The 17,336-nt window shown below is 40.2% G+C and overlaps 1 protein-coding gene across 48 annotated transcripts in view; it reads right to left on the bottom strand.

Annotated features, from left to right (window-relative positions):
* Positions 1–9,780: 9,780 nt before the first annotated feature.
* The window catches only part of tcf7l2 (transcription factor 7 like 2), an 86,190-nt gene continuing 78,634 nt past the window's right edge, over positions 9,781–17,336 (bottom strand). For 6 of the 48 annotated variants that reach the window (XM_067487385.1, XM_067487388.1, XM_067487403.1 and 3 more), the window contains 4 exons: positions 17,243–17,291; positions 16,416–16,466; positions 15,188–15,260; positions 9,781–12,034 (listed from right to left, as the gene is read on the bottom strand). In XM_067487385.1, coding sequence (XP_067343486.1) covers positions 11,584–12,034; positions 15,188–15,260; positions 16,416–16,466; positions 17,243–17,291 — 624 coding nt within the window. In that variant the 3' untranslated portion in view covers positions 9,781–11,583. Of the gene's footprint in view, positions 12,035–13,938; positions 14,001–14,548; positions 14,622–15,183; positions 15,261–16,415; positions 16,467–17,242; positions 17,307–17,336 lie in introns of those variants that run through there. The other 42 variants (XM_067487382.1, XM_067487386.1, XM_067487402.1 and 39 more) reach the window with 28 other exon arrangements.

Genomic DNA, 17,336 nt, shown 5'->3' with positions numbered 1-17,336 from the left:
TCACTCGACAGAGCTGTGTTTTTTTTATAGTATGACCCTTAGGGATGAATCACAATGTCTACTTTATGGAGAAATAAGTAAACACACTGGACAGTCTAAGCTGCTGTGTTTTCTCTTTCCAGAATTGCCTCATGCCTGTCTGCAAACACTGAACTTGAGCACTGATCACTGGAAATAGCTGACTACTCTAAAACACATCTTCTTGTGCACTTTCCAGCAAAAGATTTAACCAACCCTGTAATGTAAAACAGTGAATGCAAAGCTGACAGCAGCATTGTCAGACAACATGAATATACAGCAGTACGATGAGTGGTCTTATGGACTGCAGGGGACTTTTTTTCTCCCTCTTTTTTTTCTTTTGCTCAGGTTGTAAGAATCATGTTTCCTTTACCAAACTACATGGAAAGACAGGAAATAATGTAGATTAGAATGTCAAATGCTAGATGCTAGAATGTAAAAACTGTGGTTGAATATATCACTTTAAACATGTCTTAAAATATGGTGCAACGGTGCCACACTTAAAGTCAGGGAAATAATTTAATAAAATCACTCATTAACTCATTAACTAAGTGGAATCATGATATGAGAATATGATTGTTGTGTGATTTTATTTTATTTTATTTTTTAATTGAGGTCTGCAAATTTTCAGTGTTTGCATTTCAATGAGATTGTCTACGGAAATTATTTTACGTGAGATGTTACATGCATCGATATCCATAATATTGGACAGGAGACTCTTTAAAAAATGTATGAATGAGGCTTTTCCTAGTAAAATAAAGGTTAAATAAATTGTACTAGTAGTGCGCATTATAATGGTATTTATAAAATATTTATTTTTTACAAACTAGGGACCTCAGATAAACCAGATGGCGCATACAGTAAGACTATATAAGCCATCAGTTAATCCCTTGAAATAAATCATCATTCATTTAAATTAGTTATATGATCATCAGATAGGTGTACTCTGATAACCGTTATCGACGGCGCCACATGTCATTCAGCAATTCTCATCCAATGGTGCCACATGAATAAAAGACATGATAACACGACGATGCAATAAAAGCAGGCAGGGGTGTCAGAGTGAATTGCCTGCAGGGTGAAATGTAGGTACATTGGTCAATAATACTTTTTTCTCACTATTGAGAGGCAATTGGGTGAAATGCGGAATTGAGTGCATGTGTGTGCTTTAATGCACTGAGAAGTATGGGGGTTAAACTGCAGCCCCCTGGGGAGCATATTATTGACTGTTGACCAGCCTAAATTAATTTTCAACAAGCCTCTTCAGGAGGACAATGGAGATGGATTATTGTGGCAATGTGAGGGCCTCACGTGCTTCACTCCAAGGTCCACTAAGTGGATGTCTGCCCTCTCACAGTCCTCCTTAGATGAACTACGGTTCACTGCTTTTGTAGTTAGTTGTTGTTTGTTGCAGTTTTTCATTGCGACTGCGAGCCAGGCACATCCACTTTAGACTTTTAACATGGAGGTATGTTGACAGAAAATAGCTTTTGTTATCTCCTTTCCACCCAAATTCTTTTGCGATGCGCTGACTGGAGTCATTATTTCCAAAGTCTCATCCTCATATGGATTTAAATGTGCCTGTGTAGTTGATGTGCCTCGGCTGAGAAAGTCAAGCAGCTGAGTTAAACAAGAGGCCTCATTGTTAATTTGAGCATCCTAGCTTATTAGTTTGGTTTTGATCTATCGGAGGCGGCTGGGTGTCATCCCATCGCTTGTTTTCCCTTCTCCCACTTTGAATGGTACAAGTGACAAAAGGCCTCCCACACACAGTAGCTGGCACAGTGTGATCACTGCATGCTGAGACACAGGGAGGTGTCAGCACTAATCTCCTATAAAATGGCTCTCTTGTCTTACATCCGATGCTCACAGCATATCCTCAACACTGTAATTGTGTCTACTCGTTGAGACTTGCCGTCCCACTTTTACACCACTTTTGTTTAATACAGTGAGTGCGCGCCACTGAACTTATGATACATTGCACTTGACTGAGGAGTTGAAAATCAATGAGATGTTTTTACCTGCTATTCTCAGCCACATCAGCGTGTCTTGTGCCTTTTAATCTCCCTTCACTAAAAGAGTTAATAAGAAGTAATATGCAGTACAAAAACACAATCTGCTCCCATTGTCAGCCTCGGGATGAATCCAGCTTGTAAAATAAATACACAGGCAAAGTGATCGAGGCTGTTGAATTTCATAAGAGCTTTAGAATACTAATTGATGAGTGCTTCTTCTCGGGGGCTTATATGCAGTACCTTGTAGGAAAACTGGAGCAGGATTTGAGGTTTTATTTTAGGGACTAACCAAGTTTTTCTTTGACAACAAAACCGAGGCTGTCACCACTTTTAATTGATTACAGAGCTGTATCACATTCAGATATGTGCTGGCTTAATTGATCACATGCCAGTGATTTTTGAAAAGAGACATTTTTATCTTTCACATGCAGGTCGGCGAACAATGGGTATGGCTTCATGCATCTAAGCACGCAAACTGAAACCAATCCTTGCGTTGAAAGTGGCCTCCATGTCACCACGCAGTATAGGTCAGGTCTGCTAAGAGAGTATCAGCTCTCATGCAGGAAAGAGAGAAGAGAAAAAGTGGGTTTCTGTGGAATTTCTGCTCCTAATCCCCAAGAAAGCAGTGTGGTTGCAGCCTGCCGAAAATATGAGGAAAGGCCCATAGCTGAGGTAGTTTTCCCAAGGTCACAGGCTGCGATGATGAGGAGCAGAGCTGACTTGATGCATCTGGACTGCATTATAGAAGGTCGAAGCGTGCGTCACTATCATTCCTGCTATCTGCTGAAGGAGATGGAAGAGAGTCATAGAATCCAACTTTGCAGGGGTTGTCTTCCATCTTTCCTCGTGTTTAGGAGTTCGCCTTCGATCTTCCTCTCATTTTCCCTTTTGCTATTTGAATAACTTCATCTTTATCTCAGCGTACGTCTCTGAAGTCCTGCGTGTTTATGCAAAATCCATGTTTGGCATACTTGTTGAGACTAAAGTGAAGATTGAAGTGCTCGTCAGTGCTTTAACTTCAAGTCTGCCTTACTTGCATGATCCCCCCCACCTCTTTCCCTCCCCTTTTTACTTTGCTCAGAAAGTTTCTTCTTCCTCTCCCATGCCTCATTGTTGCCCCGGAAAAGTCAGAGCTAAGTCAGAGATCTTCCCGTCTCGCCCCCAGGACAGAGAGCACCTAGCCACATGCCTTGTAGGCTCGCCAGGAGCTCAGCGCCTCTGAACTGACTGATTGCCACACAGAAAAAGGAAAAAAAAAACTCCCACACTGTTGCCATTCTGCCATTTGCTGCCATGTGTGCAAACAAAAGAGCATATTCACTTAAAGCCTCTCCATACTATCATGAAGATATACACTCCCCGTGCACACCTCCTCCTCTCTTCCTACCCTACCTGCTTCCATCTTTAAGCATGTAAAAATTTGCAATTTGACTAACTTTCACGGGTGTGTCAGAAGCGGTTCAGTGAACCGTGTGGCTAAGAGGAAAAATCAATGCAGCCCTAACTGGGAGATCAAACTCAATATGTGGGTTTGGATTGAGCCATAGTGTCTTCATTACAGCAAATAAATCTTTCTTTCATTGGCCGGAGATGTGCGTAGAATAAAATGTCCATTTACACAGTAACTAATTTTTCTTTATGCTAAGCTGCCTTTGTTGCTTTGGTCACCTCCCCAGAAAGGTGAAGGCTTAGGTTACAGTGTTGTTATGTGCCTTCCCTAACACAGAATATAGGTTCTGCTTGGCATATCCAGATATGTAATACAAGATGCCAGTTATGACAACAAACCACCTCAACCTTGATCATTTCCTGCCCACACGTTCATAAACTGACAGCATTTTAGGAGCTTCCTTTTACAATTTAGTGGTTAAAATTAATCTGGCAATGTGTTATTCCGCCGATGTGGTACTTCATTTCTGTCCCTGTCACATCGTGTCCCTGTTAGCTGTAATTTACTGAACGGAAAAAGCTGCTCTTTCCATGCGAATGACACAAGTAACCACATTTCTGTCTTCATTTGATATGTCATTGCTGGACCTTGTACCATATCAAGAAACAACAGGGATCTATTATTGATATCTGGCAGCTAAAGTTGCATCACCTTGAGAGTTCCGAAGGTGAAAAACATAGCAGAACTGGGTGTTTTTTATTTCTTTATTTATTTCTGTTTCCCTCTAGTGAGATGTCACTTCAAAAACAACCCGACCAAGGAATGTTATTATGCTGAGAGAATGTCAGGCAGTTACAATAGGCTGCTTAATGAGGTAGTGTGGCAAACTTTCAGGCAGGCCATAATATGAATTATTTGTCATTGGCTCCGTGTGTGTGTGGATGTGTGTTTGTGTGTGTGTGTGTCTTTGAAAAGGGCCAAGTGTAAAGCAGGATGAAGGCAGGCCTTGATGGAGAGATGTGGCACTAGCCTGGGGGCTCGCTCCACTGTGAGGGTAGTTAGCTCGCTGCACACCGCCATCATTAGGGACTAGGGCACTTGTGCTGGGAAGGCGACACACAAGCCTACATTCAGACAGCAGCACATACACATAACACCTGTACTGTATATATGCTGCGCTCTTCTGCAGCCGATTCTCTGTCTGCCTCGGCCTCACACTCGGTCTCAATGTATTTCTGCTTTATGACATGAAATGCAGATCTTAACCACAAACACGTTTAACAATGATCAAGCTGCTGGTAAACTTTCAGAATGCAGTGACTAGGCTGTTAATGTTGTAGCACGGAATAACCAGTGTATTTCTGTGGATTGACGGGGTTGTTAATCAATACCAGAGACTTAGTGCTGACTCAAAGCTATTTTAAAACATTTTCAGTTCTGTAGTCAGCAGGCTGAGTTGTGTGTTATATAAATATCAAATTATTTTTGTTAAGGTGTTGCCTAAACCTGTTTAGTTTTTCTTTTGGACAAGTAGGCTAAGTGGAAATGAGATGTAACCATAGCAAGTTCAATATCCATTACTTTACATTTTTTTTTGTTATCCGTCTGCTTAATATCTGTTTTTTCTTTGGTTTAGTGCTGAGAAGACAGTGTATAGTGTGTTTTTTTTTAGAAAGTTTTGCTGAAACAACTACTGCCTGCTGGGACAGGATGCTGATGAGTGCAGTGAGTGAAGCGAAAACTATGGCTGGCTGGAAAATGCAAAGAAGTGCAACACCGGTGGTAAATCTTTGTGGGTTTATCACATACAGTACTTTGCATCATGTGATCCATTGATTGAACAAAAATATAAAGTTTATCACTGATGGGTGGATCACGTTTAACAGGTGGAGCAAGTTGTCCCTTAATCACAGGGCTGGTGTTATAGGTCCCCAGCTCCTTGTGTTCAGGTTGCCCCAGCATCTTGCAAAGTAGGTACCTTTTTATCAGTGTGTTCTGATTTTCCCCACATGGATCAGTGAAGTAATTTAATAAAATTATATTATTTAAATGAGAAATATTGATTTCATAAAGAGTTGTAGCTAATGGATATTTTGATTATCAGTTTGTCTGGATTATTAATTTGATTTAGTTAATGAGAATGTTTGTGCCAGAGGCTAAATTGATGTCTCCAAATCGCTTGGTTTGTTCAACTAATAACCCAAAACTAACACATTCATACTTGTCTAGTCAGTCATGGCTGCTGTGGCTACACTTGTCCCACATGTGAGGATGCGCAAAAAGCAACAGATTGTCATCTCGGCTCATGTAGGACGAGAACACAACAGATAGTTGTTTCTTCTTTAAGTGCTGAGGCCCAACTGTTGCAATCTTTTATTTCTTACATTCAATGGTGTTGTATTCAATTATAAAAAGAGAACCACAGGTTTTTGAGAAAGACTTGGGGTGAAAGAAGAAAAAGGGCTCTTCATGTTCTGGTCTGAATTGCTGAAATGTTTTTCTGATAGAACATTGCTGCACTCCCTGTTGGTTATTCCTCTCCTCTGTGTACTTGATCGCTGCTTTCATTGTCCCTCTTATCAGAATCTATTGTAGTCCAATGCCCACAATATGGCCTTAATGGATCCAAAATAAAATCCTTCTGATTACAGATGGCCTTGTTGCTGGCAGACTGTCGGATAGTCCTTTAGGGAAAGCATTGTGCACCAAATTGTACCAAATTTTCCCTTGTGTGGTAGCCCCTATTTATTTCTTAGATAAAAGAGAGGCTTTCATATTGTAGGAAAGAGAAAATCTCTAGAAATACCCACCTTTCATGTGCATCATTTTGTTCTTCAAGGTTAGAGGACAATTGTTACTGTATAAAGAGTGCGATAATTCTTTCAAAATTTAGTTTCGGAAAAGAAGAGGATATTTAGTCTACAAGTGACTCAGTAGCATATGTTAAATTTTAGGAAAATAACTATAGACAAGGGGTTTGGAACATCAAAAGCTAATAACATATGAGAAAAAAAATCACTAACATTTATAAAAGCAAAACGCTTCCTGACTCATGCCATCCAGGAGTTCTTTTCCCTATTTACTCTTGGAGTAAATAGGGAGTCTGTTCAGAGCTGCATGTATTTGGCTGTAAGTGACTTCCTTGTGTGTATTTTCAAAAGCATAGAACAACATATGGCAAAAATATAGCGCTGGATAAAGCTAAATGTAATTTCCTTAACAAAGTAAAAGAGATGTGGAAAACATTATGCATCCAAAATGAAAAAGAGAAAACATTCTTTAATTAGCAAAATGTACTTCAATACCCTTTTTTTTTTAAAAGAAAAAAACCTCTGACATCTTCTGCCAGTTTTTCCAGATCTTTTTGTGTTTATTTTAGCAATCCTCCTTTGACAGGAGCCAAAATTGATTGAATCCTCATGAACACTTTTTATGTAGCAACACAATCCTTTAGAATCCGATGAGATCCTCAGTTTGTTAGATGTTTCTGTAATTCTGGTAGCGAGCGCCTTACCTAAAGACCTTTTTACCTGTACCAAAACACTATCCATAAACTTTGTTTGAGAATACAAAACAGCATTGTTTGAAACACTCTGACATTGCTGCACTGGTTTTTTTTTTACCATCACATCCTTTGTTGCCCTCGCTCTCTCACCCTTTTCACCCACCCTGTTGAGTGCAAACTTGTAATACGTATTGACGTGACCTCAGAATCCTTTACCTCTGTATTTTTTGCTAGAATCCTGCAAAGAATCAATTGACTCCAGTTCATCCTTCGACACACGACTTAAATCTTAGTCCATGAGATAGGTCAAAAACAGCACAAACGGGGCACAGTTCCTATACAATCGCTCAAGTGCTTTTTGAACTGATTTTTTTGGCTGTGCAGCGGTCGTCTTCAAGGAGCAGCATGCTAAAGTGCATGAGGAGCGAATAAAGGTTTTACTCCTCCACGATGAAGGTCACGGTGGAGCTGTAATACATTGGCATTGGTTTCAATATGTGCCTTTGAACTTTTTGCTCCAATTCATTTTTTCTTTTTTTTGCCTCAAGAGCTTTATAAGAACTCCTTTCTCCAAAAGCAGCAGCTCCAAAATGAAGTGCACAATAGAAAAACATGTCTACACAGAGGAACCTAATAGTTACCCTCTGCCCTCTTTTCTTTTAACTACATACAAAAAATATGCGGGTGCATCGATTCTGCACCAGATCAAATGAGGTAAACGTGTGTTTGAACGAGTGATAGGAATACATTGAATAAGAACAAATCATTTAACTTAAGTAAACATGATTTATTCTTGTTCATTGTATTACTGTAGCATGTTGAAAATAAAGTTTGTTTAATTGATTTGATCACATGCACAATGGATGCACCTGCATATATTTTTGAACATTAAACCTAATTGCAGTAAATGGAGTACCATCGATCTGCTAATATATATGTATGTATGAAGATGATTGGCAGTAAAGCAGTAGGTGTTAATGCTACACTGCAGCCATTACTTCAAGCTTTCGGTTTTGTCCTGCCACCATGAGCAGGATCACTAGTATACATACATGTCTCTCTCTCTTTTTTTTTTATTTTTTATTAACATCCGAAACAATATCTTTTTGTGTTGTGTTTGTTGTAACCTAGGGGACATATTTAACGCTGTGCAGCGTTTTCTGATTTGTATGCTTGCCTGCAGCGATGGCCTTCAACATTGTTCCTCCATGCCACACTGACATCAAAAAATGTCATTTCTTTACTCAGGTATACAAAGCCTTTCCTCCTCCTTGAAATGTAATAGAACTGTCACAGATGCTTCCATGTTATACATTGCGGTTTATAGTTCAAGGGTATAGCCCACACAAATGCATTAAGTGTGCATATTGTTCGCATTCAAAGGGAACAGAGAAGAGTCCTGAATTTGCTTGATCACAACTGAACCCATTCCACTGGTTTCAGTTGTTTTTTGTTTGGTATTCACCAGAGGACCATCTGCATGGCCATGATCAAGTGCAACACGCACGCTGTATTTCAACTACACATTAATACTTGTTCGTTGCTCACTTGGCTACTGTGCAGATTTAAACAAACTTCAAATAAGTAAGAAATCAATGCTGTTCTCCTCAGTGTACAGACTGAATCCATAAATTGTTACACTCACTTGCCAACGTGTACACACAGAGACTTTCTTGCAAAGCTGTTGGTGATCCATTGAGAACGTCACGTAAGAGACCAACCCAAACAGCACAGCCTGCTTTGACTTCTCTGTTACTCTTGTGTGCTGTTTCTAATACAGAAAATTTGTACACCAAATTCCTGACATAACTACTGATAGTACACCGCTGGAGGAGCTGAAATGCTTCACTGATAATATTTCACAGATGAAATGCCTCTGTAACCCAAAGGAAAGTAAATCTTTCTATGATAAAATACCCAGCAACTTCTATGATGAATGATGTTTCAAGGTGCTGGATGTGTCCAGAATAGTCCAAGAATACTCTGTATTCTTGAGTGGACCCCCACAACACACACAAGCTACTTATTTGGTAAGAATCGGCCTTGTTTAGGTGTCAAGTCACTGCATCTTTACAAGCTCCTGTCATCCATGCGGATAGAAGCAAAGGAACAAATTCTAAAGTTTTACCTTATTAATTCAGCATCAAGCTGATTTGCATGATAGTTATGGTGGTCAGTATTGGCTAAAGGGGATTCTTCTTATGTAGTGTTAGAAATTTGTGCATCCAGAACTTTTTGGTAAAGTTTTCTTCATTGCTTCTTACTCTCCACTTGTTCTGTGTATAATTAGACATATACTGTACAAAGACGGGGTTTTGTCTTTAGAGGAGGACACTGCATTCTGTTCAGCTGATAAACAGGCTAATACTCCATATATAAAGTAATACTGAGTAGTTTGAGTAAATGCATGAGTAGATGAGTAAATACAGTTTTAATTAATTAATTGTGATTAGTAAATAACATTTCCATGAATCTGTTCAAGAGACAAAGTTCCTGAGCTCTGTCGGTTGGCTTTTTTACACTACTGAGTGGCTACTCCACAAGTTCAACAAACTTGCATGCTCATATAAGAGCAACGTCTACCTTGTTTAGTTTTACTAGATTTAACAGTATTGGCATTTTCTGTTTTTAATTACAATGACATGATGGCAAAAGATGGCAACTTGACTATTGCTTTATTAAATCATTTAAATGTGTATATATATCTAAATGACTTCTGGAAGATTCTCTTTTGTGACCTGTAGAGGAGAACTCAAAGGTAAATAAGAGTTACATGTCGAGATGCCGGGGCAATATTTCCTTAGGTCACTGCACATGCCAGAGAACTTCAAAATAAAAGGAAGACGCAGACGTGCACATACTAAGTTGCTTTTATTAATACAGAACTGCATGCTACAGAGACTGTACAGCATAAACATTTATTCATTACAAAAAAACATGGTCTTGGAACCATTTAAAATAACAGGAAAAAAACAAACAAAAAGATAAGAGCATAAAATAGAACAGGAACATCACAGCCGTTAAGGAAACATTCAAACTATTTATCATTAGCATCTTAATAAACCAGAGAAGAAATTGACAGATTACAGTCGCGTCATGTCAACTACAATGGCACCGAGTGGATGATTCTCTTGTAGCTTTTTTACAGCCTCTTGCAACATCAACATGCCTATTTTTTCTATCTACCTATATGTAGTAGTGTACTTAAAAGTGGCAGTTTGTGTATTTTTTTGTATTTAATAGTTTTTTTATGAACCTCCTAATATACATAATTTGGCCCTTGTGGGTTTATACAGTATGATGTCCGTCTTTTTGTTAAGTTTAAATTTTAATATTTGACAATTTGCTACCAAACACATTTGTTATAGCAACATTTATACTACATACATAGCAATCTATGTAACGTCACAGCAAAGAATGGTATCGAAATTAAAAAAACAAACAACAACATAACAAACAACAAAAAGAAAATCCCTACAGCGTGGTTAGCGGGGCAGAGAAAATTATCACAAAATTTGGCACGGAAAATCTGTACACGAATCTACAGTCGGAGAGATGTGACTGTGCAATAAAAAAGAAGGGCTTTAGACACTTTTCCAACTACTGAAGACACTGTACCCACTGTCTCTTGTTTCAAGTTTTCTTTTCTTCTTTTTGTAAAATGGCTTATAGACGCATTTCTTGAAATGAAATTGTGCATACTTCTGTTCATGAGATCTACACAGTACACTGAGTGGAATCCAGGTTTTCAGTGAGGAAAGAAATCAATAACAAAAGATTTGCCTTTTAAAACCTCCTTGTAAAAATGGATCATTCATATATAAGTCGCTTACCTTAAGAAAAAATATTTGTACAATGTATTAAGAAAAAAAAAAGTCAAAAAGAGACACATACAAGATACAACAAGCAATCTCTAAAGCAATAAATACTACTGGTCCTAGCATTGTGACATTTTAATAACCCCCATACCTCCCACCCCGACCTCCCCTCAAGCCCACCCGACTTGCCTGACTCCACCCCAAAGGTAAACAACAAAGAAAAAAGACAACGCAGTGGAAGAATGCATATTTAACACAGTAATCCCCCCTCCCCATTATTCTGTACATTTAAACAAGAACAAGTAACATCACAATTAAAGTTGTTCCTCAGAGAGGTGTCACTGCTAGCCTCATGCCCTCCTAGAGTTTGAACAGATGTCAAATGATTGGTTCGCAAGCTCGTATTTAATACAAATAAAGAAGGAGAACCAACTCTTTCAAGAAAAGGGCTCATTGAATAATCTAGCCTACCTTTTTATATCCGTCTTTTAAACATTTTGAAGTTGAACTAGATAATTTTTCTGTTTGCACTGTTTAACACTACAAAAAAGACAAAACAAAATTCATAAAAATTTTGGCAGATTCACAAAGCTATACTACAGCTCATTGTATCATTTCTTTATAATAATTAGATTTTTTCTGATAATGAGAGGTCAAATATTGACCAGTGAACTTTAATAAAACAAAAACTAAGATTTCAAAGCCTTATGGCACAGAAACAGAAAGGAAAAAAAATTGACGGCAAGTGAAATATAGCAGAGAGAGGGCCTAGAAAGGTGTGTGTTTGTTTGTGGATGTGTGCAGACCTAGAAAAGAGGAGAAGAAGAATAGGGTAGACTATTCTATAGACTTGGTCACTAGCGACAGAGGCTGAGGGGAGGGGAGGAGCGAGTGGGAATGACACAGCGAAGCCGAGGGCCGGGCCATTGAGGACGCCACAGAGGAGCCCGGCTGCCGCGAGGACGAGACGTCACCGTGCTCCAGGGCTCCGTTGTGGGAGGAGGCGCCGGGCGTTTTGCTAGCTGCAGCAGAGTTTTCCAGCTGAACCAAAGATGGTGGTGGAGGCCCAGCCAGGAGGTGCGGGTGGTGGAGTGGCTGGTGGGCCGGTTTCATAGTCAGTGAAAGAGGTTGCATTTGTTCAGTCTGAGGTTTGGACTCTTTTGAGGAGGGGGAGGGAACCACTGAGGAGGGGGAGGATGGGGGGGAGTCTAGTAAGCTTCCGTCCGTAGAGGGAGGACTGGCACAGCTGCCTTCACCTTGGATGTAGCGAATGCACTTTTTTTTTCTCCTGAGGGACAAGGCGAGAGAAAAAAAAACTTTTGTTAGCATCACATCTTCAAACGACATCACATCACAGCACTGACGCTGACTTGAATGCACCTTTTGCACTTTTTAAAATTAAAGAAAACTATTACTTCAAAATGGTCTTGTGGAACTGTTAACAGTTTGCAGGTGCATTTAAGTAGCTTTATAAACCTCATGCTCAAAAGAAAGATGATAGAACCAACAGTACTAAACCATCAGACAGGACAGATATGAAGGAAAGATCACAGGTGAAACACCTGGACAGGAAACAACATGAAGGTGCTGATGAGAGGACAAAATGAAGCAGAGGAGATGTAGTAATGGTTGCTCTCTGGATGTAAACTTGGCCTTTCTTAAAGGCAGAACTACAGCTAGGGATCAGCCTGTTCTCTGGAGCAACACGAGGATGCAGGACCTGTCTCGCTCCTGTATTTCTATCTGGCCCTACTCTCTCTTCTCCTGAGGGGACAGAGTTTGGATACGAGGTGAAAAAGTCAACGAGATCCACACTACTGTGCATCTGCCCCACAGACACAAGTGTGTGTGCGTGAGGGGGTCAAGGCATCGTGTTTGCATTCCTGCCTGGGGTCGGGACCCTCCCCCCGCCTGCTGAGTCCTGAGGCCAGGCCCATTGCCCTCAGTGGAACCTGGTGTACGAGCATGGGAGGCTGGGAGCTGGAGAACAGGAGATAGTTGCATTTATGTTCGGTGACTCTGCTGCAAAGGCTGCGTTAAAATTTAGTTAAGGGGGAATCTCTGCCCACCTTATCTTTACACTGACCCTGGCAGTGACCCCTCTCTCAGCTCTCTAGTCCATCACAAGGATGCCTGAAGGCCATGAAGTATTAGTATTTAAGACTTACAGGGACAAGAGTAGGTAAACTAAGGTGTTTTAAAAGGAAAGATTAAGGCTTTTGAAACGTAACTACTCTTTAATTAAGGTTGTCAATTTAAAAGCTTTTCCTGTAATTGTGAGGGGGAAAATTCTACATAACCACTGAGAGAGCAGAATTGTGAGAATGAAGAGGGACATTAACCTTGATCACATGCTAGGGTGAAAGACGGGCATGCATTTCCGATAAGCTTGACAATACGAGCACACAAACACCAGGCAGTATAGAACTGTAGAAAAAGAGTGGGGAAAAGGCTTTTAAGCACATTCTACACTGATACTGATGCACTGGGTGGTGTGGCCTATCGACCGGGCGTAAGAAGGTATCATTTTGCTACTACATACACATCTTCCTCTCGATAACTGTCTGTCAAACTGCAACAAATGAGCTAATATCCATTTTTTAACAGATGATATCGATTCATAGTATGTGCCCGTGTATGTTATTGATTTTTTTCGTCTCGGGGGAAACTCAACCAGATGCATCTTTTAGGAAATGGAGCCCAGAGAGAACTTTTAACCTCTGCGCTTCTAAAACGGAGACTGAATTATCGCACTTTATCCCATGATGTGCTGCTGTCGTTTAAGGACTAAAGTAGTAATTTTGGTAATGTGCATGTGAGCTGGAAGTTATATAAAACATGGAAACACCAGCTCCAGTGGCCTGTGTAAAGGGGGGGGCGGTTTGATGTTCTACTTGTTTAAGGAAAACTTTAAATACAAAAGTGTAGGTGAAGTGGAAAAATCTTGGCGCATATTTCAAACTTGGTTTATAAACTATTGAGATTAACCTCTTGACAGCATCATTAAACAAAACACAAACATTACTGATTTCGAGCTTAGACATATAAACGATTAAAAGAATACAAATGAAACGTGTAGCAGCAGCAGCAAACGATGTGTTGCAATGGTTGCCATTGGAGAGTTGTGTTAAGAAAGAGTGTGGTGCAAGCCAGACACAGAGAATGGTATTACTTAGCAGAAACAAATACCTACCATGAAAATATTTCCAATTCAAAGACTGCTTGTGTCAGAACAGAAAGACAACAGGTAGGGACTAAGTAAGGGTTATTGAAGAGGAGTTTGGAGGAAGAAGAGGTGGAGAAGGAGGAGGAAGAGGGCACAGAAAAGAGTGTCACTGAGCAGGCCCTCAGAGAAAGCAGGGCTAAATTTCTAAGCATAAAATTGTTATTCAAAGGGTGCCAATTAGAACATACATGACATTTAAGATGGGAGGGAATTATCCACTGCCTGGAGAGAAAATGGATTTCAACCATAAGCCAGATTGTAAGAAATGTTATTACAAATTACATTAGGAAACTTTGATCTTGCAGCAAGATGTGTGAGTTAAGATAAAATATTCAGTCGTCTTATTTAGAAATCCATTTTCTGCCACTGGGCTTGAACCAAGTTCAATGAAGAACAATCTCTGTGAGGGAATTTAGAGCATGAAGCTCCTCCAGAAAGGAAAAGGAGCAGAAGAGTTTGCCATCTGTTACCACACTGATGGAAACACGTTTAAGAGGGATATCTGAGCGAATAATCAAGGAGAAGAAACTGCTCATTGTGGATGTCTTCCTCCCATTGGTACTACAGCAGTTATACCTGCATGGTTTGCACCATAAACTCAGCTGGTCAAGCCCGAACAAGGCACGACACTTCTTTGGGGTATTTGCATCTGTTAGCCAAGAGGTAGACACAAACATACACACAGAGACAAAAAAAAAAGAAAAGAAAAAGAAAAAAAGAAAATTGACGTCATTTCACAGACAAAAACATGTAGCTAGGGCTTAGGTTTAGGCTGGCAACACTGGGATATCCTCCATATTGACCCCAGCCATCAGGCTCCAAATCCTCCAAGCCCCGACCTGCCAGTTTAGGGTTTCTGACCAATGTCAGTGAGGCTTATTGTACTGTACATCCTGCAATAAAACCCCTGTAACCCCTAGAATGTTTCTTTATGAACACATGCACACAGACACCATTCATACAAACACTCTGGCATATGCTGTTAATTCCCTTCTTCCCAAACAGGAGGCAAAAATTAAACAGAGGGAACCTAGAGATAGACCGGCAGGGCGTGGCTGGAGGAAGCTGAGAGGTCACGATAGCCTGGAGGGGACAGACAGAGGGTGGGAAGACAAGAGGAAGATAGGGCAGCAGCAGAGCAGAGGAGGAAGTCCCAGCGTAGAATTACCCAGCCTTCACCTGGCCCTGGCCGGTGCAAGCACACACCATACACACCTGCACGGGCCACACCAGTTATTCTGTTGATCGAGCCCAAAGCGCGCTCGACACTTCTTAGGAGCGCTCAGGTCTGATGCCGCAACAGGGAAGGGAAGCCAGCAGAGAGGAGGAATAGAACCAAAACCCAAAAATAAGGGACAGAAATCAAAAGGAGGAGAAAAATAAGGAGAAAAAACAGATAACAGTGAATCTATGAAGCTTTGGCAGTGGCTCATTGTGCAAGAAATCTCCTCTAAACCCCCTTAAAGCCATTTTTAAAGAGTGCCTTTAAAGATAGGACTGAACACAATTAGTGTGTTTCAGACACTAGTAAAATCAAATGCATGCAAATTACGATGTTAATGGGGGAACAATCACTTTCAGTTATGTAATCTAAATTCTGACTAGGGTTAAAGCTGGAAGATAACGAGAGGAAATAAACAGACCAAATGCAGAGTGAATTATTTTAGTGCTAGCTGTTATTAGTCCACTATTGTTTCAAAACCACAAGGTGAAGGTGGTAGAACTAGGCAGCAGTAGCAGATTGCTAAAACAGCATGATTGTGAATTAGCCCTAGCCAGGGGAAGGATTAGAAAGGCTGGAACCTGAAGAGGGAATCTACTCCTCAGACCTGGCATCAAACACTTGACTGGTCTCCATCAGCATTGGCCGCTGAGTCGCAGAAAAGCTGCCAATCACTTACTAGCTCTACCCAGTAATTGTGTCATTATCAGAAGTAGAGCAGAGTGACAGCAGAATAGTGTGGTGGAGTGTTTGAGTCCAGGCCTCATCTGAGTAGAGACAGTTTTATAAGGGGAGTAGGCCAAACTCATGCTGGCCTATAAGAAAGGCACAAGCGCAGCTAGGGAAGCATATAGATTAAGGAGGTTTACCCTGACACCACATCCTCCAAGACATACTCCACATGGCAATTTAACTTTACATGATCAGTTTCTCCAGCATACTGCTTAGTGCCAAAATATGGAAAATGCTCTAAACTAAGTAGCAACATGTGTAAATGGAGATGAATTAATGAAATATAATCTGAAACTTGAAATTAAATAAACAATAGCATCATTTTAAGAAAAAGGAAGTAGTAAACAGTAGAAGAAAAAGCATACTTCAAAATATAAAATTTTAGCTTAACCTGCCTAATATTGCACATTCATGTATAAATAAATGCAATAATTTAAAAAAGAAGGAAAAAACAAGTTAGTAATTTAATACTGAAAATGACATTAGCACCTGTAATCGGAGGGAGTGAAAGGCAAGGGTTTGGAAAATATTCTCTGTGTTCTGAAAAAAAGAACAGATAGAGAGGCCTTCAAGAAGAAATCCGTCACCAAACGAGCGCAAAAAACATAATAACAAGTCGGCATTGCTCTTCACAATATGATCAGAAGAATAAAAATGGATGAATCACAGAATTAGCAAACCTCCTTAATTTTAAGATGTAAGTGATTTTCTTTTGTTGGTATCAAAGCATGCATGAAAGCAAGAAAGGGGCAGCCCAAGAAGCACACACACACACACACACACACACTCATGCAGACACACAAACACACACACAAACAGTACAGTAGTGCAGTCTATCTGCAGGGCACAGGCATTATAAAACAGGGCCACGCACACAACACTGGCAAAGTTAATGGCTCTCACAATGCTTCAACTTCACATTCTCAAAACACACATATCACAATACCAGATTGCTAAGGGGCAGAATGGGGGGGTTTCAAGAGGGGAGGTGAGATGGAGTGTGTGTGTGTGTGTTGGGGGGGGGGGGGGGGGGGGGGGGGTCATGCATATTCAGTTGTTATTAGCTGGGGAGAGCTGGGGAAAATGGAAAAGGGGGGTATTACAAGCAACTATATCATTTAAATATTGCATTGGGTAGCATAACTATACCAAAAAAGAAAGGAAAAAAAAAAGCCAGGCACAATAACACACACACACACACTCACAAAAAAAACATAACACAAAAAACTAGCTTGACTTTTATCTTGCAAGATGTCACATCTGCCTGACACATGATGGGGCTCTTCTAATATAAGAGATAATTGCAGCTCACTTACCATTGCTCTCTGCTTGCTGCTTTTCCCTTTTTCTCTTCTTCCTTTTCCCCTGTTGGTTAGCCGCCAAAAAAATAGAAAGAAAAAAAAATAGACA

This window comes from Channa argus, chromosome 20, assembly GCF_033026475.1.
Source record: "Channa argus isolate prfri chromosome 20, Channa argus male v1.0, whole genome shotgun sequence".
Taxonomy (NCBI): domain Eukaryota; kingdom Metazoa; phylum Chordata; class Actinopteri; order Anabantiformes; family Channidae; genus Channa; species Channa argus.
This window is presented reverse-complemented; position numbering and strand designations above follow the sequence as displayed.